The sequence below is a fragment of the Alosa sapidissima genome, chromosome 13 (assembly GCF_018492685.1).
Source record: "Alosa sapidissima isolate fAloSap1 chromosome 13, fAloSap1.pri, whole genome shotgun sequence".
Classification (NCBI taxonomy): Eukaryota; Metazoa; Chordata; class Actinopteri; order Clupeiformes; family Clupeidae; genus Alosa; species Alosa sapidissima.
This window is the reverse complement of record NC_055969.1, coordinates 29,031,085-29,057,075: the sequence shown is the minus strand read 5'-3', so window position 1 is coordinate 29,057,075 and position 25,991 is coordinate 29,031,085. Positions and strand designations below refer to the sequence as shown.

General features: G+C 49.0%; 1 protein-coding gene across 1 annotated transcript in view; it reads right to left on the bottom strand.

The window, feature by feature from the left end:
- The window catches only part of cita (citron rho-interacting serine/threonine kinase a), a 71,704-nt gene that overhangs the window by 7,478 nt on the left and 38,235 nt on the right, over positions 1-25,991 (bottom strand). The window contains 23 exon segments of the mRNA XM_042060035.1: positions 12-147; positions 483-563; positions 2,228-2,397; positions 2,778-2,882; positions 3,069-3,160; positions 3,363-3,543; positions 3,975-4,112; positions 7,096-7,263; positions 8,578-8,794; positions 9,539-9,646; positions 11,101-11,241; positions 11,533-11,637; positions 13,133-13,268; positions 14,143-14,336; positions 14,829-15,026; positions 16,126-16,179; positions 18,522-18,719; positions 19,435-19,609; positions 20,995-21,104; positions 22,193-22,309; positions 22,544-22,639; positions 23,481-23,606; positions 25,202-25,342. Of these exon segments, the coding sequence (XP_041915969.1) occupies positions 12-147; positions 483-563; positions 2,228-2,397; positions 2,778-2,882; positions 3,069-3,160; positions 3,363-3,543; positions 3,975-4,112; positions 7,096-7,263; positions 8,578-8,794; positions 9,539-9,646; positions 11,101-11,241; positions 11,533-11,637; positions 13,133-13,268; positions 14,143-14,336; positions 14,829-15,026; positions 16,126-16,179; positions 18,522-18,719; positions 19,435-19,609; positions 20,995-21,104; positions 22,193-22,309; positions 22,544-22,639; positions 23,481-23,606; positions 25,202-25,342 (3,187 nt within the window).

The following is a 25,991-nucleotide window of genomic DNA, read 5'->3' as shown; positions in this document are numbered from 1 at the left end:
GTGTGGCAGACCTGTTATCATGAGCAGTTTGTCGAGCTCCTTGATGATCTGGATCTGGAAGACTGAGGCCAGACCAGGGATGTGAGTCAGGGAGTTCTTAATGACATTCAGCGCATACAGGCCCTCCTCAGAGCCCACCAACACAATCTAGAGAGGGGGAGCAGAGAGGGAGTGAGAGAGAGAGAGAGAGAGAGAGAGAGAGAGGGAGGGAGGGAGAGAGAGAGAGAGAGAGGAAAGCAGAGAGGGGGAGGCGACAGAGGAAAATAAACGTGAGACATCTACATAATAGCAGCCATGTCTTTACATCCCTGGAAAAATCAAAACTCTCAATCAGCCCTTGAGCCCCAAATGAGCTTTGGAAATGAGAAGTGGCCTGCTAGTGCCGTACCACAGAGTGCCAAACTGGGTCACACAACCCCCAAAATATGGGACATATTAACTACAGTAGGGTCATAGTTTACTATTCAGGACAGAAGTCATACCTGGTCGGTGAGGGGTAAGGTGCAATTGATGTCCAATCGGTCATCTCCCTCCAGCTTCAGGAGAGAATTACCCAGAAGTTTCTACCCAGGGAGACAATAACAGAGGAGAGAGAGAAAGAAAGAAAGAAAGAAACAAAGAAAGAGAACAAAAGAAAAGAAGAGAAAAAAAATCCCAATGAAACAAGGGCAGTTTAGTGTGCGCTAATTCACTCTAATTCCTGCTGGGAACAGGAGGGAACACACAGAGGCAGCACAAAGACACAGGGCAGCTGCCAGCGCCCGGGTGGCACCCATGCCCGCCACGTCCACCACGCTGGGACACGGCCAGGAACGTGCCAGCGGCTTGGGCAGAGCCACACGGCTGTGTGACCCGACCCGCACGGCACGGAGCAGCAGCGAACAGCACCAGGCTGGTGAGGGTTTCTCAGCCTGTGCTCTAGGCATGTGATGACCCCCTCCAATACACAGACATGGCACCGGTACACACGCAAAGCCATGGGCACACAACACGGCACTAGGGGACAGCCAAGGGTCTGTGTGGGTCACTGTAGGTGCACATGTGTCTGAGTGTGTAAACGCACAAGTGTTTATGTGTTTATGTGTGTGTGTGTGTGTGTGTGTTCGATGCAGTAGTGGTGGCAGGTGGTGACCAATAGTCACAAGCAGGAAAAGCTGAAGCTACAGCAATGGAACTGCCGCTCGCAATGTAGGAGAGGGCACCAGGTCCATGGCCAGTCATCCAGAAATGTAATGCATAAAAATACATGCATATGTTCTAGTGTGTGTATGCACGTGCATGTGTGTGTGTGTGTGTGTGTGCACGAATGTGTGTGTGGAGCCCTTCATACTAACAGACTGGCTTGTTTACCTGGACCAGTGGAGAAAGTGTCTTCTGCCTTTTAACAGCACCTGCCTACAGTACACAACATAAGCCCATGGGATCAAGGAAATACACACACACACACACAACCCCACGGGATGCCATATGCACAGGTAAACAGAAAAACAAACATGATGGTAAACAAACTCCAGTGAGTTGAACACACATAGACACACACACACACACACAAACAAACACCAGAATAAATGCAAGGACAGCAAAGGAACAGAACGTGGAGGAAAAAAGTGAGAGAAAAAGAGGAAAAAAGAAATCATTAACCAACAGGCTCTCTCATTTACTGTACACACACACACACACACACACACACACACACACACACACACACGCACACACAGACACACACACACACTCACACGCACACACACACAAAGAAAGGTCATTTTAGTGTTTCTAATGAGGTGGTCAGTGGGAGTGTTTGGGGATGGCACCTCCATTTGTATCAATAAAGTAATTGAATCAAAGTTCACGCAAGAGGCCCACTGAACGTCTGAAGTCTAGCGCATGTGAGTCGTAATTACAGGGGATGAGGAGGAACACAAAAACATGAATCATTTCAGCGGCATTATTATTATCTGTAATTACAAAGAGGCCCAGAGGGAAGGTTGGGAGATACCTACAGCTGGGTTTTTTTACCTGCCCACTGAGCAGCAAATCCACTCTTTTAATGAGAGTCAGCTCATGCTGGCTGATCTACAATCACTACTTTGAAATCTATTTGTGCTGTGAGCTATTTGAACACAATGTGACTGAAGAATTAATTGGAGGACTTGCGGATCTTTTTCACTTGTTTTAAGTGACTGTCATCTACCACACACAGGCACACAGACACAGACACATCACTCACCGCATCAGACTCGGCCTTGTCTCTGGTGCCGCGGCTGCTAGCCACCACTGACTCCAGAACAGCCACCCAGCGCTGCTTGTCTGGGAAGCTGGGGGCCATGAAGTACAGAGACTGACCGGGCCAACAGGTGGTGTGGGGGTGGGACTCCAGCTTCAGCACATACGGAATATCTGTGCGAAAACACCCACAACCACACAAACACACACAGAGAGAGAGAGAGAGAGAGAGAGAGAGAGAGAGAGAGAGAGAGAGAGAATCACACACACACACACACACACACACCCACACAGAGAGAGGGAGAGAGAGAGAATCACACACACAAACACACACACACACACAGAACCATACACACAAACAAATGTTATTTGCCAAGAACTTCAAGTTCATTTTGGTTTATGTCACTTGAATTCTTGCTGCATAATTGCATTGTTACTGCAGCGGAATGAGAAGGACAAAGACAGCTGTAGCTGTTGAATACCAATCAAGCAGCTTTGGTTGTTTATCTGATGCAGTTAATGGAGGTATAAAGATGTGTGTGTGTGTGGTGTACCTGACTTGGCGGTGTTGATGAGCTCTGAAGCTCCCACTGCTCCATGCACAGTCACATCTCCATCAGGCAGACACAGCTCAAACTCCTCCAGAGGCTTCACTAAGTCTGGGATGCACATGTCAGCAACACACACACACACACACACACACACACACACACACACACACACACACACACACACACACACACACACACACACACACACACACACACACACAGAACAAAGTTCTTGTAACACTGCAAACTGAAAGAGCTCATCAGAAAAGTGGCGTAGCTGAAGTGAAGGTTTACCATCTCTAGGCTCGCTCTCATAGATGGACACTTTGGTCCCGTCCAGAACCACATACTTGGTCTCCCAGCCCTGCTGGCCTCTCTTTCCATTCCTATATGACGCATGAATGGAGACACACACACACACACACAAACACAATTCGCCAGTGATTATATGCATTACATAATGCATTTACATAACTCTGACAATCCACACCCAGGCTGTTGACCTCTACGAAACAGCAAGCAGACTGCTGATGCGCCCCACTGATGCCCACTGCAGTGCCCACTGCACTCTGCTCATCCAGCACCCACCTGGGCTGCTTCATCCAGCCCTCGAGCCGCACGTGCCCGCTGGCCTCCTTGACCTGCAGGGCCGGCGAGTTGGCCTTGTCCCGGCACAGCGCCTCGCTGAAGTGGGTGGCGTACTCGGGCGGCAGGCCACAGGTGGCGGGCAGGCAGGGGGAGCACTTGGGGTGGCACAGCGTGCTGCACTCTGAGGGCGAAGGGGAGAGGAGGGCAGAGCAGATGAGAGCCACACAGCAACATACCTGATGCTCATTGACATGGTTGGTTGGTCGGTGGGGTATTTCTGAGCAGCATGAAAATTGTGCTGATAATGAGGAAAAACAGTTTTTTTTCCCCATAGCTATAGTTATAGCATAATACATCAAACTTTTAATACATCAGCATAATTTAGCAAAGTTGTCTGAACATTATATATCAAAATTATGTAAGAAAGGAGAATTTGTGGCTATTGGCAAATGGTTAGGATAAGATCTTTCCCTAACAGGTCTCAGGCTTTTATGTATGGATGTAGGAAGCCATTTCTCAAGAGAGAGCCAATGCACCAGTGTGTGTGTGTGTGTGTGTGTGTGTGTGTGTGTGTGTGTGTGTGTGTGTGTGTGTGTGTGTGTGTGCTTTTACCCTGGCAGGTGGCAGCTTGACGTCCGAAGTGGACAGTGTCCAGACACACGGCGCACTTGGCGGCGCGCATGTTCAGCCCCATGGTGAAGCGGTGCGGGATGTTGTGGTGCATCCTCTCCTTCACACGCCGCCCGTACTCTGCAGGAGCGAGGGATCAGAGAAAGAGAGAAAAAAAACAAGAAAAGAAAGGAAGAAAGGAAAGAAAAGCCAATGAGAAATCTCTTGCGCGGATTGTCGGCTAGAATCGAGGAGCTCCCGGTGGGGGGGGGGGGGGGGGGGGACCTGGGAGCCGAGGCGGCTAAGTGACCCTGAGGCTCGTCCAGACTGACAGCCGTGCCGTGTCGGCCTCCTCAGTCTCACTCAGCCTCCTGCTTACATAACAGCATGAGATACAAGTCAGGCAGGGTGTGGAGCGCAGCGCAGCGCAGGCGCCTCAGATGTATGCAAATCCTAACAAGCCAATTGCAATGAAACTGGCAACAACAATTCTTCTCCCAATACACAAACAAAACAGAAAAGAAGAGACATGGGCTTAAAAAACATTTTGCATGGCATGTGCGCAGTTGTGTGTATGTGTGCTTGTGTGTGTGTGTGTGTGTGTGTGTGTGTGTGTCTGTGTGCACGAGCGTGCGCGCGCTTCAGGCAGGCAGGAGATCCAGTCACAGACAGGAGAAAAAAATTCAGCCACACACAACTGAAAGAGCACAAATCTGTAAGTGAAGCAGCATTTCAGAGCATGACAATGGCCTGGCAGTCTAAAGGCACGGAGCCATCCAATCCCCCCCTCATTCTCTTCTGAGCCCCATTCACTCCATCTCATCCTAGTCCAGAACTGTCAGATGCAACTATGGTGCATGCACCACAAGGCCACGACGATCTGTCGCTGCATAGACACAGAGGCAGAATAAGGACATGCTGCTATGCTTTTGTTTTGTACTTCTCTTGTGTGTGTGTGTGTGTGTGTGTGTGTGTGTGTGTGTATGTGTGTATATAAGAGAGATCAAGAGACACATAATACATGGGAAGGGGCATCCAGCATCATGGAGATCTTCAGATTTATGCAGCTATGCACTAGAGAAGATAAACTTTGGTAACTTTAAATATGATTTTCCAGAAAATCCAATCAGCATTCGTATCGATATGCAGTTGGGGGCCAATTCACCAGCCACCACAGGGACTCAGGAGTAATTAATTAGCCCGCTGATTTTCCCTAATTGACGTCACTTTCAATTTTCGAATGGGGCATCTTTGAAAGTATATTTTTTGGCCTTTTTATGCCTTTTAATGATAGTGACAGTGGAGAGTGACAGGAAGTGAATGGGAGAGAGAGCAGGGGTGGGATCCGGAAAGGACCACGGGGTGGCAATCATACCCGGGTCGCCGGCGTACGGTGCAGGTGCCCCAGCCAGTTGCGCCACAGCTGGGGCAAATGGGGCATCTTTGAGGGGAGAGGCATGGCATTACTATGGAGGGGCCGTCACGACACAAGGTGATGTGAGGCCGCGGCGGATTAAAGTGCCGCTCGCGGCGGAGGCAGCCTGGACATGCGTCCCTCTCATGTGAGCCGCTGGAGAAGGGTCCGTGCAAGGCTTGATAAATCTGTCTCCATGACAACCACAAAGGGCTCAGAGTGGGAACCGTGCTTGCAGAGGTGTGTGTGTGTGTGTGTGTGTGTGTGTGTGAGTAGGGTTGAGATGAGGTGTGTTTGGGGGTGGGTTATACAACTTACTTTCAAAAGTGACCCTCCTCTTCTCTGTAAAGAGCACAAAGAGAGAAGATAAACGTGTTGGGATGGGAGGAGGGAGTGAATGAGGAGCAGGCACAGAGATGGGGAGATAAAGAGAGAGAGAGAGAGAGAGAGAGAGAGAGAGAGAGAGAGAGAGAGAGAGAGAGAGAGAGAGAGAGTGTGATGGGACCGCACAGGGGAACAATGGACTTGAAAGACAAAAGGGAGAAGATTTGCTGGAACAGTCAATCTGGCACACAGCACAAACCTCAAGAGACCCCAAAAGATAGAGGAAGAGAGGTAGGAAAGGAGAGAGAGAGAGAGATAGAGAGAGAGAGAAAGAGAGAGAGAGAGATAGAAAGAGAGAGAGATAGAAAGAGTGAGTATGTGATGCAGCTTGAAAAAGAGTTAGGAGAAATAATATACTGTGTTTGTTTGGGTCTTCATGTGTGCTCAAATGTGTGAGTGTGAGAGAGAGAGAGAGAAGAGGTGAAACCTTGAGAGAGGGAGTGAGAGAGAGAAAGAGAGAGAGAGAGAGGGAGAGAGAGAAAGAGAGAGAGAGAGAGAGAGAGAGAGAGAGAGAGAGAGAGAGAGAGAGAGAGAGAGAGAGAGATGAAGGCCAGTGAATTACAGGAGAGTGGAGTCTAATACGTGTCCGGCTCCCCTCTCTCCAGCCGTAGTTTATGGCGCTGTCGGAACAAGGCGCCTGCCACCGAAGGCGTCGCTGACTTACGACTGAGGACAGACACAGTGGACGAGGACAAACCCGTCGTTTTCTCCAATCAGACGCGCCGCTGCGGCCACTCAGGCCACTCACGCCACCAGCATCACAAAGACGCACAGCACACACACACACACACACACACACACACACACACACACACACACACACACACTCCCTGTCCACTCACTGAGCTCTCCTGCTCTACGGCCTCTGGACCAGACTGATGAGGCTCCTGAGGAGGCAGAGGAGCTGCCGTAATCGAATAAAATACATAATGACTGTAGCAAGGGGGCTGTGAGTCATCAAATACTCTATTATTTATTATTATTATCTATTTATTATTACCTATATGCTCAATATACTTCTCACACCATACTGTGTGAAGGTCTTAAGACTTCATAAAATGTATATTTGAAATCACTTACTGTAACTGAGCAGTACCTGTTCATGTGCTTATAAACTTACTTGAATACTCAGCCTAGACATTACCCATAGACTTCTATTTAGGCATTGCAAGCCTTTCCACAGCTGTAGCTCTCAACAGGCATCTACAAAGTTCTCCAGAGTTCTTCCAGTGTCAGAGCTGTTCTTGCTACTTTTAATTGACACATGGGTGTTGGTGCGGTGTTGTGCTAAGGTGGTGCAGGGTGGGGGGGTGGGGTGTGACTCACCCTCGGGCGTGGAGGGGTCCTTGCGGCGCGTGGAGCTGGGCGCCAGCAGGCTGCTGGGGTTGGGCTGGTGCTCGGGGGACTTGACGATGGCCGACATGATGATCTGCTGGCGGGCGGTGCCCGGCGTGGCGGGACAGGCTCCGTGCTCCTGGGCCTTGAAATGAGCCGCTGAGGGGACGGGTGGAGGTGGAGAGAGAGAGGGAGAGAGAGAGAAAGAGAAGACGGGGGAAGGAGAGAGAGAGGGAGAGAGAGAGAGAAGAGAGAGAGAGAGGAGAGAGAAGACGGGGGAAGGAGAGAGAGAGGGAGAGAGAGAGAGAAGAGAGAGAGAGAGAGAAGAGATGGGGGAAGGAGAGAGGAAAAGCAGAAAAATCTCTCATTCACAGCCCTGAGACGCAAGAAAGCACCTCAGAGACACCGAGACTGCCAATTACAGCCCATCCACAGAGACCTGGAGCTCGAAGGCAGATGTCTCTCTGCGTGTGTATGTGTATGTGTATGTGTATGTGTGTGTGTGTGTGTGTGTGTGTGTGTGTGTGTGTGTGCGCGCGTGGGCACAGGTGACTCATCAGCTTGGTGCTAGCACAAGCTCAGAGGCTCCAGGATTCAGAATTTTAACAAGCCTGTGTGCTCATGGCGCACTTGCTGCACCATTGATCAAATCAAAATTTCCTGGAGCCCATTCTCAAATAAAAAGGTCAACTCTAGACAGAGCACACACACTCAGAGAGGAGGGAGCGGCTCTCCCCACAAAGTGGCCAACGCGGTCACTTTTGGCACAACATTCATTAAGAGAACACCAAACTGGGGCAGGGAAGTGACATTCATGCCTGCTGGTGTCCCATAGTCATTGTGCTGTTTTTGACTCCCGCTGCATTTGTTGCCAATTAAAAACCAAATTTCTATTGAATACTGAATTCTAATTCGGGAGATTATCTGCAAAGAATGTAGTGCAATATGAACTTTTATGAGTGCGGGATTCCTTGAGAAGTCAGGACAGGAGCATTTACTTAATAAGGATGAGACAACATACTACAGTATTTACAATAGTAGCCTTTGTTTTATGGGGAGGCTGAGGAACACATATAATGATACTGTGTGTTATGTTGTCTGTTCCTTGTTTGTCGTCTGCTGTTGCTGTAACACTGAAATGTTTACATCCTGGAGTTGAATGAGAGAGGATAAGAGAATACTTTGGGATGTGTGTGTGTGTGTGTGTGTGTGTGTGTGTGTGTGTGTGAGTGAGTGAGTGTGTATGTGTGTCTGTGTGTCTGTGTGTGTGTCTGTGTGTGTGTGTGTACTGTATGCCAGTGTGCCGTATGGGGCGCCTCACCCTCCTCGCGTAGTGAGCGCAGCTCGATGTGTGTGTGTGTGTGTGTGTGTGTGTGTGTGTGCCAGTGTGGCGCCTCACCATCCTCGCGTAGTGAGCGCAGCTCGATGTGTGTGTGTGTGTGTGTGTGTGTGTGTGCCAGTGTGGCGCCTCACCCTCCTCGCGTAGTGAGCGCAGCTCGATGCGCATCTTCTGCAGCGCCTCCTCCAGGTCGGAGCAGCGGGCGCGCTCCTTGTCCAGCGCCGCCTTCATGTCGCTGTACTGCATGGGCACGGCCGGCTGGACCGCCACGCCGCCCACTGCGCCGCCGTTGCCGTTGCTGTTTCCGTTGGGGCACACCATGTCCTCGCGCCGCCGGCCGAAGATGCCCCCCTGCACAGCCAGCCAGAGTGAGACAGGGGAGACAACCCAACACGGACTGATATGAGTGTGTGTTGTCATGGCAATGGGACAATTCATAATAGGCTTATGGGGCAACTGTGGCACAACTGACCACAGGGATCTGGGTTCAAGTGGACAAGGTCAACCCAAACAAATTGGGCTGTGAAAGTCGAAGAAGCAAGAAGCAGCTCTGCATACGTGTTATTTTACTCCTCTTCAACAAGAGATCAGCCCTTGATTACAAGAGAGATGGAGCCTGACACCCTGATTGTACTAGAGATTTGAGTGATTCCCCCCGGTGGTCCAAAGCCTTCATTAAACATAATCAGTTCCCCCTCTGCAGCACTTTGAGGAGGGGAGGCGTGGCTTGGCGTGGCGTCCACAGAAGCGATGGCCAGAGAAAGCGCTGCGTCTGCACTGGGACCGGCGCAGCACCTCTCAAACCCCGTTCTGCCTGATATATGGCCGCCACATAATTAGATATGGATTCTATGAACGGGCTGGGGAGATGGGTGCCCACCGGACGCCGCTGATCGTTAAGGACCTCCTTAACGAGCTGAAGCAGCGCCTCAGGGCCCTCACTACTGGGTGTGTGTGTGTGTGTGTGTATACATCTTTTTATATACATGTTTGTGTGTGTGTGTATGTGTGTGTGTGTGTGTGTGTGTGAGTGTACACATCTTCGTGTGTATCCGTGCGTGTGTGTGTGTGTCGTACTGTCTGGTGGTGTCTAACCTTCTTCTTCTTGCTGGGTTGATCCATTTTGGCCTGCAGAAAGTCAATGAGTTTGGTCTGTTGGGATATGGTGCCCTCCATTTTGACCTTCTCATGAGAGTAGACAGCCTAGAGATGAAGTGGGATAGAAAGGAGAGAAAGAGAGTGGTAGCAGACATGGAAGAGTGAAAGAGGAAGCAAACAAAAGAAAAAGATAGAGGGGAAAAAAGGAGGAGAAAAAAAAACAATTTATGACTGCACTTTACAGGCAGAGTGAGTCCAAAACTCGGCAAACGGGAACCATTTAGTTAAACAAGCAACATTTCATAAGCTCAATCCCAGTGCTTCAGACACATCTGATACTTTTCATCAGTCAGACAGAGTGTCCTCCTCTACTTGTAAAGAGCACATGAAGTGTGTGTGTGTGTGTGTGTGTGTGTGTGTGTGTGTGTGAGAGACACACTAAGATCTTGTGCACATCAGATGCATCTTGTGTGCTGCGGAATGCCTACATTTTCCTTTCAGTGTTCATGTCAACAGGTTAGAGCATTCACACTGTATGCATGATATGCACATACTGAAAACAGTCCATGCCCATGCCTCTCTCACTCACACACACACACACACACACACACACACACACACGTCTGTTGTGCACCAGGGCTCAGACTCCCAGAGGGCTCCTGCTGAAGGACCTCCCTCTCCGGGCCACACAGCCTCCACCCAGTGGCCCAGCGGAGCTGCTTTTGGGCTGCTCTTGAAGGCAAGTAGTGTGGCAGTCTGGGGAGGCCGATTGGTCATGGGCACACGGACAAAAAAAAAAAGAAAAAAGAAGAAGAAACTAATTATCGCTGAGAGACGAGCAAGGACGACGGGAGGATTTGGTGGGCCTCTTCGGTGTAAATGCGCTTGAATGAACGGAGGGGCCGTGACCGCAGCGCAAAGGCTTGGCTTTTTCGAGAGGGAAAGTTGTGAGAGAAAAGACTCACGGCTCCTTTTACAAAGTGTGTTTTTACGAGTGGCGCGGATGAGTCATTACTCTTGCGGTCGGATAATTATCCGAGGGTGACAAAAGAGTGTCAGGCTCTACCTGCCATCTTGGCTGAATACTGAAAGGTAATTTATACTTTAAGATGAAAGCAAGCACTGCTAGTCGTGCCGGATAATGAAAAGGAGGTAATTTTCACGGATTTAGACATTTGATATTTCGGGAGACAACAGAACAGTGTAAATACATAACAGACCCCACTCTGCAGTTTCCATGGAGATGAAACAAAAGCCTCTTGAGAAACATGATGGCACTGATAGAACAGCACCCTGTTCTAAAGGACTCTGCCCATTCATCTGTCCATCCACTTACGCATGCAAAATCATAGTACATTTGGGATGGATAACACTGCAGAGTGTCACTGCTGTAAACAAATGCAAATATCGGTGTACTTGAAGTGCAGTTCCATGACTGGGGTGTGTGTGTGTGTGTGTGTGTGTGTATGTATGTGTGTCTGTCTGTGTCTGTGTGTGTGTGTGTGTGTGTGTGTGTGTGTGTGTGTGTGTGTGTGTGTGTGTGTGTGTGCGCATGGTACCTGTATGTTCTCCAGCTGATACTCGAGATCGGTTCTCTCGGTCTTGAGCATGTCGGTCTGGTCCAGCGCGTCCTGGAGGCCCTGGGTCAGGCGGAAGATGTGGGTCTTCTGCAGGTCCATCTGCTGCTGCAGCTTCCCTTGCTGGGGATGGCCAGGCAGGCAACACATGATTAAGTCAGCCCCACTGTCTGTGCACGTATGGAATGGTTTAACCATCTGAACATTAAACGTCGTCAAAAACATCATTGAGGCAAGGCTTAAGGCAAGGGAAATGTCTGTGCTTGAACTTATCAGAAACTTTGAATGCCGTTATACATAATTATCTATTTTCAAATCCTAAACCACCTGCCCCAGTCCTGAATTGAGACACAGTGCTCGGGAACGTGCAGCCCTGTGCTGGTGTGATGGCTTTCTCCTTTGTGCGTACTGTACCTCCTCCATAAGCCTCTGCTTGAGCTCCCGCTCCGTCTCCAGCTTCTGCTGCAGGCTACGAGCGTTCATCTCCAGCATGGCATGCTTCTTCTCCAGGTCATTCAGCTGGGGGCGCACACAGCACAGCAAGAGAGCAGAGAGAGGAAGAGTGGACAGGAAGCGAGAGAGAGAGAGAGAGAGAGAGAGAGAGAGAGAGAGAGAGAGAGAGAGAGAGAGAGCGAGAGAGAGAGAGCGAGAGAGAGAGCAGTGAGTTAAACATGAGTGTCGAGTCCAGGAGGCTTAAGGGGGGAAAGTTCATCTGTGGGAGAGCATGAAGGGGCTCATAGAGCAGACTGGTCTTCAGGAAGAACACTAACTAGATCCTGACAGATAAAAACAGATGAGGAGGGGAAGAGAAGAGTAAAAATAGAAAGGGGCACATGAGGTCTTCCCCAGTGATGTATCTCTGTGATCATATGTGTGTGTGCGTATGTGCGTATGTCTGTGTGTGTGTGTGTGTGTGTGTGTGTGTGTGTGTGTGTGTGTGTGTGTGTGTGTGTGTGTGTGTGGGGGGGGGGGTCAGGTGAGGGCATGTCACACTGACGCTGAGAGGGAGAGGAGGAGTGAGAAAGAAGAAGAAAGAGAGAGAGAGGGAGCAGAGGGGGTGAGAAGGGGATGAGTGGCACAGCATCTCATAGGGTTGGAGAGGAGATAAGGATGGGGCACGGAGGGCTGGAGGAGGGGGGGGGGGGTCACAAAGACTCTGTGTCTGCAGAGACACACAGAGGGGGACAGGAAGAGGGACGGAGAAAGAGAGGGGAGGGGGGAGGAAGAGGAGGAGGAGGAGGAGGAGAGGGGAGGGGGGGAGTGGTAGATAGACTCACAGCATCAGACAAAGGAAGAGGAGGAGGAAGAGGAAGAGAGGGGAGGGGGGGAGGAAGAGGAGGAGGAGAAGGAAGAGGAGGAGGAGGAAGAGGAGGAGGCTATGTTATAGAGAAGGAGAGAAGGACAGAGAACTAAAAACAGAAGAATAGAAAGGGAACATATAACTGATGCACAGCAGGGTGGAAACAGAGAGGGGAGTGAAGAAGGGACTCAATGTCAGAAAGATAAGAACAAAGAAAAGAAAGAGGGAGAGAGAGAGAGAGAGAGAGAGAGGAGAGGAATGAGTGTGAGGCAGACTCACTGTGTCAGACAGGCTCTCGGCCTTGAGATAAAGCGAGAGAGAGAGAGAGAGAGAGAGGAGAGAGGGATGAGTGTGAGGCAGACTCACTGTGTCAGACAGGCTCTCGGCCTTGAGATAAAGCGAGAGAGAGAGAGAGAGAGAGAGAGGAGAGGGATGAGTGTGAGGCAGACTCACTGTGTCAGACAGGCTCTCGGCCTTGAGATAAAGCGAGAGAGAGAAAGAGAGAGAGAGAGGAGAGGGATGAGTGTGAGGCAGACTCACTGTGTCAGACAGGCTCTCGGCCTTGAGATAAAGCGAGAGAGAGAAAGAGAGAGAGAGAGGAGAGGGATGAGTGTGAGGCAGACTCACTGTGTCAGACAGGCTCTCGGCCTTGAGATAAAGCGAGAGAGAGAAAGAGAGAGAGAGAGGAGAGGGATGAGTGTGAGGCAGACTCACTGTGTCAGACAGGCTCTCGGCCTTGAGCCTCTGCTCCTTCAGTGCCTGCTGCAGGGCGATGATCTCGGCCTTGTGCTCGCGCACCGCCAGCTCCACCGCCTGACGAGACTCGGAGCTGCGCTGGTCCGCACGCAACCTACCGCACACAGAGAGAATGAACAGACCATCGCCAACAGACATGAGGACAAGATGAAAGGGTTGAGAAGAGGACAGGAGACTGGAGCATAGGGAATAACATTTTGGGGGGTAAGCTGAGGGTGTATCTGCCTAAGATGAACTGACACCTTGAAGAGCTGAGAGAGGGAGATAGAGAGGAATGGAGAAAGAGAGGAAGGGAGAGAGAGAGAGAGTGCGAGTGCGAGAGTGCGAGAGATGGTATTCTGAACAGAACAAAATGGTCTGATTCGCCTTAGGCTACTGAGAGATGCAGCTGTCTGAAAATCCATGCAGGTTTTTGCTGTTGCTGTATTTAGCAAAATCTCTCACCTAGCTGTCTCTAGCACTTCTATCTCTCCCTTGATACAGCAACGTGTGTATGTGTGTGTGTGTGAAAATCCTGTTCGATTTGAGACATAAGTGTTTATCGAATCGATTGTAAAATCGATTTTCCATGTCTAAAGAACGTTTCCATTTTCAACGCCAAATATAGGCCATCCATGGACAACTAACAGGCATTAGGACGACCGTAAAGAGGGCACTTGAGACGCACAGGTCAGCAATATTTCTGATGATTTATTGGCGTGAAGTTTTGTGCACAATGACAAACTCCTCAAGTTATTAGGGGTTATCACTCATCTCTCATGTTGCACAGGTCTTTTTCTGGCAAAACACCAGCAGCAGCCGATAGAAACCGATTGAAACTATAGGCTGTTTCCAGTGCGTAAATTTGGTGGGAATTTTCAAACGTAAAGTGACAGCCCTAATACTTATCTTTGGTGTGTGTACTCAGACACAGAGTGTATGTGTGTGTGTATGTGTGTGTGTGTGCGCGTGTATATACACGTTCCTACCGGTTCTGCTTCTCGTTGTCGAGCAGTCTCTGCAGGTCGCGTGTGCGCCTCTCGGCCTGGTTCTTCTCATCGTCCAGCGCGCCCCTCCAGGCCTCCCACTGGCGCTCCTTCTCCAGCAGCTCGTCATTCAGGCTCTCCAGCTCCACCACCTGCTCCTCCAGCATACTGCACGTCGTCTTCAGAGTCTCGATGTTCTACACACACACACACACACACAACACAACACACACAACACAACACACAACACCACACAACACAACACACACAACACACACACGGAGGCCAACACACACACAACACAACACACATACACGCACACAACACACACACACACAACACAACACAACACAACAGCATGGTCAACACACAGAGAAAATACAGAAAGTCATGTTTTGTGTGTACAGGTGTGTCTGCAGAAATGTGGATAGACACATGTAGATGTGTTTTGCATTTGACTTTGATGTGTTTTGTGAAACCCATGGGGGTCAACATGTAACGACACCACATACACACACCAATAACAGGTGGATCTTGTTGCTGTTGTCAAGGCATACATATCTCTGGTTATAGACTGCTGTGCTGTTACCGTTATGTCTATAGCTAGGTTACCTTATGTGAGCTATTCTTCATTACTGTTACTGTTTCTGGCTACTCCTTTCAGCGCATAAGACATCTGTAAGACGCACCTGTTTCTGGTTGTTGAGGTGCATCTCGCGGTCGGCCACCTCGCGACGCAGGCGGTCCATGTCCTGGCTGAGCTGCAGGTTCTCCTCGCGCTCCTCGTTCATCTCGTCCAGCTGCTTGGACAGGTAGAAGTTCTGACGGTTCAGCTCAGCGTTCTCCTGGCTCAGCTGGGTCAGCTGCTCCTCCAAGTCCGTGATCACCTGAAAACACACCCGCGCACACACACACACACACACACACACACACACACACAAACAACCAGTCAATCCCAACCACTAACACAATAGTGCAACGCATAAAACTATGAGATGCCTAGCTGTTAAAATGCAGATAGCTGTAAAGAGACGTACCCACCGCCTGGCTTGTCAAACAAGGTGCTGATGCTGTTTGAATCGTAATAACCAAACTGCAACTGAGGATCTAAGGGCACTGATATTGGCTTTTACTGTCTCGTAAACTGCTTATGAAACGGCAGTAAGCTGGGACAGATGTTGGCAATGGGGCTGCATTAGTGCAGGCAGACATCGGCCGGGTCACGTGAGCAGCAAAGCCCAAAGTGAGGGCTCACCATGCCAAAACAGCTCCCTGACGCAAGAGCGGAGCTGACAGGGCGGCCATGCTGCTGTCTGCACGCCAGTTGTCATTTAGCTTATTGGCCGCGGCCCACTGCTGCAATCCCCCTGCCAGTCAGGGCAGCCTGAGTCACCGTGGACCCAACACAGACATTACACAAACACACACACGCAAACACGCAAACACACACACACTCTCCTGACCCAGTAGCCCATGGGGTGGGTAAGTCAGGGAAGGCTGACATGAGCCTCGGTGATCCACTGCGTGGGGCGGGCCAGGCCCCACCTGCCGTATCCCCTGAGCTCAGAGGGCAGACCACTAAGGGCCAGATGGACTCGGAGTCCCCTTCCCTCCTCTTTTAAAACATGTCCCCTGACAGAGACAACTGAAGCGCTCCAGTTTCTCTCGCTCTCTATCTTTCCCACCCACACCCCACTCTGAAACTTAGTTACTGTCAGACTCGGGAATTAAATCCCATTTGATTAATTGAAACCCCCATCTCAATCTCTTTGAAGAATTCTCTGGTATTAAATTGAGTATAAATTTCATTTTCTAGACTTCTTTGGGCTCTATTACCTCTGTAAATGTTCTCTGCTGGTTATGAAATAATTTGACTGCCTGCAGACTTGGCTGGTTAACTGCTATCTTGTGTGTGTGTCTGTGTGTGTGTGTGTGTGAACAGTGGTCACTTGGGAGAAGAATGTGAGGTCAATGGCCGCTACGTACCGAGCAGCTCTCTCGCAGAGCGTCAAACTTGCGCTGGATGTCATCTCTGTGTGCCTGCGGGAGATAGGGGTGTCCAGTTAGATTTGAACACTCGCTGCAACAATGAACCGACTATTAAGTTAATCACCAACTATTTTGGCAATGGTCAACCTGCTTGAGTCAAAATTATCTGATTTTAACTCCTTAAACTTCAATATTTTCTGATTTACTTTCTCCTCTATGATGACACTGATTGACATTTTCTCACCATTTTCTGGCATTTCTACCACTCAATTAATCAAAAAAGATAATTGACAGATGGGTCGACTATCAAAATAATCCTTAGTTGCAGACCTAGTGAACACAGTATGAGGGTGTGTATTTGTGCAAAAAAGACAGTGACTGAGGTAGTATGACACAACACAGAAAGATCAGATCAACTTTTACCATAAGATCCTTTCACTGTAGGAGGAATCAAGACCTAGTGACTATCCCTCCCTCCTTCTAGCCCCCCATCTAGAGTTGAAAACCTTCAGAAAGTGCAAGTCCCATCTCATATTTGTAAATAGCTCTATATTATAGCTCTAACTCCTCATCCATCAGCTACTCAATGACATCACACTGCACAGGTAGAACCAATACATGGTTTTGGACTTTCTGAAGCCAGATGTTTCCACCTCTGGCCCAATCCATCCCTCACCCTTCCCCCTCAGCCCCCTGACCTGATCTGTCCCCCGTCTACCGGTCCCCCCCCCCCCCTCTCCTCTCACCCTGAGCGCGGTGATCTCCTCTCCTTCCCCCCCTCTCCTCTCACCCTGAGCGTGATGACGACGACCCCCCCCCCCCCCCCCCCCCTGAGCGCGGTGATACAAGGATACAAGGAAGTTTATTGTCACATGCATATAGTTACTGGAAGTAAGAAATGCAGTGAAATTATGTCTGGTGTCAACCTATTTGTGCTGTGGGGGAGGGGGCAGTAGAAGAGGGGTTTAGTAGATTAAGTGGCAATGGCTGCATAAGAAAGGTGGGGGAGGATTGGAATTGGGGGGGGGGGGGGGGCACCAACAAGGAGCACCCAAGAGCAACAGGGGCAAGGAAAAACTCCCTTACCAAGGAAGAAACCTTGGGCAGATCCACGGCTCAAGGGACTAACCCAACTGCCAGGGGTCTTGGTGTGTGTGTTGGGGGGATGACAGGGGAGATGGGATAGTGTGCTGTGTATGTGGGGAGAGGGCAGTGTGCAATATGTGTGTTGGAGAAGCTTCCTCATGAGACAATGTGCTGTGTATGTAGGGGAGAGGGGTGGGGGCAGTGTACTGCAAGTATGGTGAAGGGACTTACTATTGCAAGCAGAGTACTGTATGTATGATCTATGTGAGTGATGAAGATGTGTGTGGGCGGGAGGGGAGTGTAGCAGTGACTGTGTGTGTGTGTGTGTGTGTGTAGTGTGTGTGTGGGTAGGTGGGGGCAGTGTGCTGTAAGTATGTAGAGGATGTGTGTTGGAGAAGATCCTGAAGACAATGTGCTGTGTATGTAGGGAGGGGGGGGGGGGGGGCAGTGTGCAGCAAGTAGAGGAGGCTTACTGTAGCAAGCAGTGTGCTGTATGTATGTGAGGTGATGACAGTGATGATGGAAGTGTGTGTGTTTTTTGTGTGTGTGTTGGGGATGGGGGTGGGGTGGGCAGAAAGGCTAGGCAATCAAGGACATGGGTAGATGGAGGAGAAATCAAAAATAATAAATAAAAAGTTCTATGGAGATGTGCAAAAGTTGGAGAAAGTCAGATATGTGTGTGTGTGTGTGTGTGTGTGTGTGTGTTTTGACGTGTGATGAAATAAGAAAATAAATAAAAGGTCTATAGCATAGGGTGAGGGATGTAAAAGTGCTAAAAGTCTTGTAGGTGTGTATGTGTGTGTGTGTGTGTGTGTGTGTGTGTGTGTGTGTGTGTGTGTGTGTGTGTGTGTGTGTGGGGGGGGGGGGGAGGGTCATGAGTGCTGAGGAGTGAATGAGTGCAAAGTCAGTATAGTGTGAGTTCAGAGTTGGGAAATGTTTGAGAGTGCTGAGGAGTGAATGTGTGCAAAGTCAGTATAGTGTGAGTTCAGAGTTGGGAAATGTTTGAGAGTGCTGAGGAGTGAATGTGTGCAAAGTCAGTATAGTGTGAGTTCAGAGTTCGGATGGCCTGGGGATAAAAACTCCTGAGTCTCTCAGTTCTGGCTTTGTGACTACATAGGCGTCTTCTTGATTTCAGCGGTAGGAATAATCCATTGTTAGGATGAGAAGAGTCCTTCAGAATCTTTTGGGCTCTTAGGAGTACTCTTCTGGAATAGACCCCCCCCCCCTCTCCTCTCACCCTGAGCGTGGTAACCACCCCTCCCCCCCTCCTCTCACCCTGAGCGCGGTGATCCCCCCCCCCTCCTCACCCTGAGCGCGGTGATCTCCTCCTCGGCCTCGGCCGTGGTCTCCTCCAGTTCGGTCTTGGCCTGCTGCAGCTGGCTCTCCAGGGCGTGGCGCGCCGCCTGCAGCCCGCTGATCTGCGACTCGCGCTCCTGCAGCGACAGCGTCAGCTCCGTCACCTGCCGCTTCAGCTCCAGCTTCTGCTCCTCGTGCTCCAGGCCAATCTGTGGGGGGACACAAAGAACCAAGATGCCGCGTCAGTCCAGTCACGTCCACGTCTCATCTCCGAATACTGCTTTTCTACTGTCAGCAATTCCTCGCTGAACACTACAGTTTCATCTTCCCTCATCTTCCTCTTCTGCCAAATCACTTTGTTCACTGCACTTCTGCGCATCATCTTTGGGACTCTGTTCTGCTGGTTTATAAACCAAAAGAAATGCCTTTGCTCTGTCATTCTCTCTTTCTCTCTGACACACATGCACACATCTGAATAAAGCGCTCATAGTCTACTGAGCCAGTACTCTAGCACTCTTCAACCAGCTCATCCGTCTCGATCTATCTCTAGGGACTGTTCTCTCTCAGTTGTGACTGATTTATCTTTACCTCTAGCTAATACTATCTAACCTACCATCCATCCATCTTTCTAACTTTTTGTCCCTTTCATCTCTTGCAGCATGTCTCCATATAGACCCTTTCAACAATAAAAACAAAAACAATGCTTGAACGTTCTATTTGGTTCCCAATCTACTTCCTCTGCATTAAGATAACATATGGAGTGTTAAAACGGAAGCCTTGTGGGGCCAACTATGATGCTGATAATGAAACTCTCTTGAAAGGGTCTATACCCGTCTTCACCCGTGTTCATCTATATCTATATCTATCCATCCATCCATCCATCCATCTTTCTATCCATCCGGCCATCCGCCTCCCTCCTCTCACCTCTCGGAGTCGGGTCTCCAGCTCGATGAGCCGGGTCTTCTTGGTCTGCTCCTGCTGGGTCATCTTCTCCAGGTGCTCCTCCAGTTTGGCGTTCTGGGCCTCCAGCTTGCCCGCCTGGGACTCCAGGTAGAACTTCTGCTGACGCAGCTCCGAGATCATCTCCTCCTGAGCTTTCCTGCAGGCACACACACACACACACACACACACACACACACACACACACACACATCAACGTGTACCCATTAGCACACCCACCCACACACACACAGAGTGAGAGAGGCAGAATTTCATTATCACTAAAGCATGGTTTGGCAGTCATTTACATAAATGAATATGAAGGTTTTAGGAGGAAACAGAACCACACATTCACTTTCGACATGGAAAAGGTTAATCCTACTACAAACTGTTCTGTACAGAGACAAACGTACAGCACAATCCCGGAAGTGAATAATGAATATCCATCTGATGCAGCTTACATATTTCAAATGTCATCCAGAGGAAGAATAAAACATTCACCACCAGTGACATCTACACACACCAACCTGCATTTCAGAACAAAACCATTCTTCACTCTCATATTAAGTATTCTCTGAAACACTGATCCCAAAAGCACATTGTTCACGCTCACTCTCTCTCTCTCTCAAACACACACACACTCGTATCCTATTCATGATTCCTCACAATTCCAGGCCCGCTCTCTCAAACACACACACACACACACACACACTGCGGCTTTCATGCGAAGAGATTCGGCTCAGAAGTGTTCCCCTGGGGGCCCGCGCTCATAAAAACGGCCCTGGCAGCGGAGGTGCAGTCACCACCCGTCTTGCATGAGAAACGCTGGCCACGTAGCAGCAGCAGCAGCAGCAGCAGCAGCCGCCACACTCCTCTAAAGACTACCTCCACACAAAAAAAGACACGCGCTCACTGCGTCCACTTGGGGAGTCAGAGCATCGTCAAGGAGACGAAGAAGAGGAGAACAAAGCTCCTTAATTGATGCCAGTCTCGCGGCTCACTTGGGTTGTGAGCGAGCGAACCATTAAGGTCAAAGATGAACATCCTTTGGCTTTAATGGCCCAGGGAGGAGGAGGGAGCCTGGGGAGAGGTAAGGGGGGTGCTAGCGTGGATGAAGGGCCAGCTCCGGGCTTTGCTAAACGGCCAGCGTATGATGTCCGTCTGAAGAACATGGTGCTAACTGCGCCCGGGGTCAGAGGCTGCGTTCCCAAGAAGCACCAGCACGGATAAAACACATTCCTTTACAGCACTATAAATTACATGAGATAAAAGCACTGGGCAAAGAAATTACTGCGAGCGCTAGCAGCTCGATTTTAAATGCGTGCATATAACATATTATGATGGCTACGCAGTATCTTAGCAACATGCAGCCTTTTGGGTTAATGGGCTATTGGGGTTAGTTAGCTGGTCCAGGGCTGACATTAATCTTGGAGTAGCTATATTCAGTATATGAAGTTACAGGAGTACAGTTAATAATAGTGTGTGTGTGTGTGTGTGTGTGTGTGTGAAATGTGGGTAGTGGGTGCGGAGGAAGAGGCCACTCACATGTTCTTCTGGGTGTAGATACTGCTGTTGGCAGCTAGCTTGTTGGCCTCGGAGAGCTCAGCAATGCGCTGCTCCAGGTTCTTCATCTTGGAGTCCATGGCATTGATGGTCTGCAGAGGAGAGAGTGCACAAGCTCAAAGCATTGTAATGCACAAAGAGTCGTATCACATTCTCACAGAATAGAGTACACACACAGTACAGACACACACAGAGAGACACAGACACACACACACACACACATATCTCCTGATAAACATTCGCTCTAATTCTCCATTGCAGAGTAGGTAATGCATTATTTAAAGGCTAATTATGACAGTAAGGAGCAAACAGTTCTTAAAACATTTAGCATCTGCTGAGATTTGGGTTGTACAAGTTGGTATGTGTTGGTAAGTGAAGCCCATATGTGATCATGTTGAATGTATTTTTTACCTATTTCTGCTTATGCTATGAACTATGAATGCATGGGGGCCACTATTTACAGTCTATAGTAATTGGTCCGATTGAGTAAGAAGACCTGTGGGGCAAGTTCTACACGTATAAGAGAGAGCATACAGTAGATCTCTTGTTCCCAAATAAGAGCTCTATTAACCCAAATGAGTTAGCTTGTGTCCATCACGATAACCAGATCACTGGCCAAAGCCCCAATTTTATAAAGCACACATGCACACACCAATTAACACAGAGCCTTAAAGCTCCCCCTTCACCGAGCTAATCTTTAGCACAAACTAGGTCTGTTGCCCAGAAAAAAACAAACAGCGCTAAATCCATCAACAGTCCAGCAGATCGGCACTCCAACACGCACCCCAGCCAGCAGGAGGGGACGGGGGAGTAAGACCAGCGCTAACATGGACCAACACAGTCTGTGTATTATCATTGCAGGGGGAGAAGCGTAGAGGACAACAACGGTAACCATTCTTAGGCACAGTGTGGATTGTACAGTAGAGGCAGTAGGTGACAGAAAAAAAAAGGTCACAGAGGGATGTTAGTTCAGACCAACACAACAAGAGAAAAGTTGCACAGGTTTCATATGAAAATAGTGGTGAAAAGAGTGTGGCGCCTGAAGGTATACTAAGAATACAGATCAACAAAGTAGGAGGCAAAGTAACTCTGAAGTGTATCTTTGTGAATGGCAGTGTGTGTGTGTGTGTGTGTGTGAGTGTGAGTGTGAGTGTGTGTGTGTCTGATAGTGCCGACTCACCGCTTTCTGCTCGCTGATGAGTTTGCACTTCTCGCGGGCTTCCTCCTCCTGCTGGGCCCGTTTGGACTCCAGGCTCTCCTTCTCCGCCATGTCCGCCTTCATCTGGGCCTCCAGAACCTGCAGGCAGACGCACACACACACACACACACACACACACACACACACACACACACACGCGCGCACAGAGTGGATTTCTGTAACTTAACCTGCGTCAACCTCAGAAACCCTTTTTAAGACCGTCTAAGTCTGTTTACGCTTTTATCCATGGACCCTCCCATGCTGTTTTTACAGTCCAGTTGTTTGGCTGTGAAGGGTTCCATTGAGGCCAGTAAACAGTGGGCGGCCCCTTACCTTGATCTTGTCCTCATAGTGTCTTTCCTTTTGCACAAGATGAGCCTCCATCCGCTGAGTGGTGGTCTGAGCCTCCCGCAGGTTCTCCTCCAGCTCCTGCAACACACACACACACACACACACACACACAAACTCAGTAAAAGCTGCAAACCTTCCATATGAGGCAAGCAAACACACGAAGACCGCAAGATCGAAGCCATGTTGGTATTATCCAAGTGGATTATTTCACAGACGAGCAGATCATCAAAGAGAGCAGAGAGAGCGAGAGCGAGAGAGAGAGAGAGAGCGAGAGCGAGAGAGAGAGAGAGAGGAGCAGGCCACTTGCTTTGAAGAGCTGGGAGTTGAAGAGAGAGTGGTAGCGGAGGCCATTCATGCTGGCTGCAGGCTGAGGCACTAGTGGGAGCGTGCAGCAGAAGGTCCCTTCTAAGGAGGACTGATGTGTGTGTGTGTGTGTGTGTGTGTGTGTGTGTGTGTGTGTGTGTGTGTGTGTGTGGCCAGTACCAAGCAGGATGACCTATTCAAGGGGGGGTGCTAATGAGTGTATGTTGTGTCGCAGCAAGACATCCCATTTGGCTCCATCTGTGTGTGTGTGTGTGTGTGTGTGTGTGTGTGTGTGTGTGAGAGGGTGCTAATCTGTAGATAGAGGGAAGAAGAGTGAGGGGAGAGTAGGAGAAGAGGGAAACGATAGACAAACACGAGTGAGATGCAGATCAACCAACACAAGCTGATGGGACTCGTGGATAGAGGACACATGAGATTGCAAAGAATGGAGGGAATAGACTGAGGAACAAGAGGATGAGGATAGAAAGAGGGATGAAAAAAGGGCAGAGGGGCAGTTGGTGGAGAGGGGGGCAAATGGAGCAGGGGGGCAGAGGTGGGGGGGGGGGGGGTGGTGGGGGGGAGAGTCTCAGACGTCTTATCCCTGCTGCGCTCTCACCAGGATCTTGTCAGCCATCTGCTGGATCTGCTGGGATTTGGTCTGGATGTCGTCCTTCAGCTTGTTCTCCCTGCGCTCCACCATCTCCAGACGCTTCACCTGGTTCTCCAAGGTCTTTCTGCCCTCCTAAACACACACACACAGTTTGAGCCATGTTTATGGCAGCAATCATACATTTTATAATATCAAGCTGAAACTACAGCTAAACATAATATAATACTGCAGCTCTGCACGTGTTGTCATGTATGTATTTACAATGTTTTGCAATGTATTTCAAGTGTCCCTCTTTGTTTTCATGTTGATATAAAACCGATCTGTCAGTGGGTCTGCCTGAAACCTTCCATTCGGTGGCAGCAAGGCATCAAGGCATGTCTGAATCACATTTTGTTTTTAAATTCAGCCTCCTAAGATACCTTCCTTTGAAGTCAATGTACATGAGAATAGACATCAGCTCACAGTGTACATGAGGAAGCTCACAGTGTACCTGAGGAAGCTCACAATGTACATGAGGATAGACTATCAGCTCACAATGTACATGAGGAATCTCACAATGTAAATGAGGAAGCTCACAATGTACATGAGGAATCTCACAATGTAAATGAGGAAGCTCACAATGTACATGAGGATGGACTATCAGCTCACAATTGTGTTCCCGTCCTCGCAATTTGGGTGGGACAAAAATACCTTTATAAGAGCAAGCAGCTCTGGCCATATCGGCTCTGGTTCACGTGACGTGAACATTGCTTTAAATGCATTATCGCTTCACTACCCAACACGCGAACAAGGGAAAGAAAAGAAAAGAAGAAAGCAATGAGTCTATGTCGCGATTTGCGATAGGCCTAGAGAAAAGACCGCTATGGTCCCCTAACAATAAGGATTTGTGATAGGCCTAGGCCTAGAGAAAAGACCGCTATGGTCACCTAACAATAAGGATTTGTGATAGGCCTAGGCCTAGAGAAAAGACCGCTATGGTCACCTAACAATAAGGATTTGCGATAGGCCTATAGGCCTAAAGAAAAGACGGCTATGGTCACCTAACAATAAGGATTTGTGATAGGCCTAGGCCTAGAGAAAAGACAGCTATGGTCACCTAACAATAAGGATTTGCTTACACTGCTGTTTGGTTGGACTGCTCATCATGTCGTGACAAAGTTTACACCAATCATCTTCTAAAGTATCCTTATTTTGAGATGTCCATTCTCTTTGCCTTAAACATAGGCTATCATTTGTGTGCGAAGCATGTTTAAATTAAGACAGTACACACGCTATTTTTATTGTTGTAATATTGAATGATTTTCCTGAATAAAGCGTTGAAAAACTATACGCACAGTGCGTACAGGATTACGCCTGGCGGCGCCACTGTGTGTGTGTACATCATAAAAGCTACTGTATGCCTACATTTCCCTCCAGATGAATAAAGTATCTATTCATCTATCTATGTATTCTTCATACTGCCTTCAACTTCCACTTAGCAAAGGGTAAATTGTGGAAGTTGAAGGCAGTACAAAACAAAGTTCATAGCTGGTTACTTGATCCCTGCTAGGGTAATCGTTGGTTAGACAGGCAGCGGCCTTCTGTTTCAGACAGACCCTCTGAGTGTGTATGACTACCTATGCAATGCTTGTGCATGTATGAAAAGGTTGGATTTGGGTGTGTATATATGCATGAGTGCCTTGGGTGTGTGGTTGTACTGTATATGTGCAGTATACGTGCGCGTGTACCTCTGTCTCCCGCAGGCGTCTGCGCAGCGTGTCGCTGGGGTCGGACTTGCTGCGCAGGCGCTCAAGCTCACGCTCCAGACGCTCCTTGGCCTGCCGAATGTTCTGCAGCAGCTCCGTGGCCTCGGTGCTCGCCTTCACCGCCTGGGTCAAAGGTCACAGAACAGAGCGCGTCAGGACGAGCCTCCACCGCCATGACCGACAGGAACTGTCAGGGAGCTAGAGAGGACAGCTGTAGACCCTAGCCTGCTGTTTCTTAAGACCATTATGCGTTCGAGTAAAACCAGTGTGGTAGTAACGCAGTGGCGGACCAGGAGAAGACTGTGAAAATGAACTATTCAAGGTTCCATGGTGCAAAGAAATGATTCCCTTCAGATATCAGAATCAAACTATTTACTCTGGTGCTCACATTCAAAGTGTGCAAACTTAAAAGTGTTATCCACACAATCCATTTTTTATTAAAAAAAAAATAAAAAAAGACACCACACAACAGTGACAACACTCTCAATTTTTTTTCCGTTCCTAGGATTCACTGATCTGGCTGACTCAGAGCTGGTAGATACAGACATCAATGCATGCTAAAGTTGACTAAAAAGAGAAATAAAAAAAATCATCTTTTGGAAATGGATCTTAATGCCTTATTAAAAAAAAATGGATGGTTTAATTTTTTTAGTTAGCCTAATAGCTGGTTTGATTTGCATTGAGAGATGATCTTATGGAAAGTACCACATGCCAATCGTGAGATATGGTAAAGTGTATGTGTTTAAATAACTGGCCTTTAAAAATAAAAATC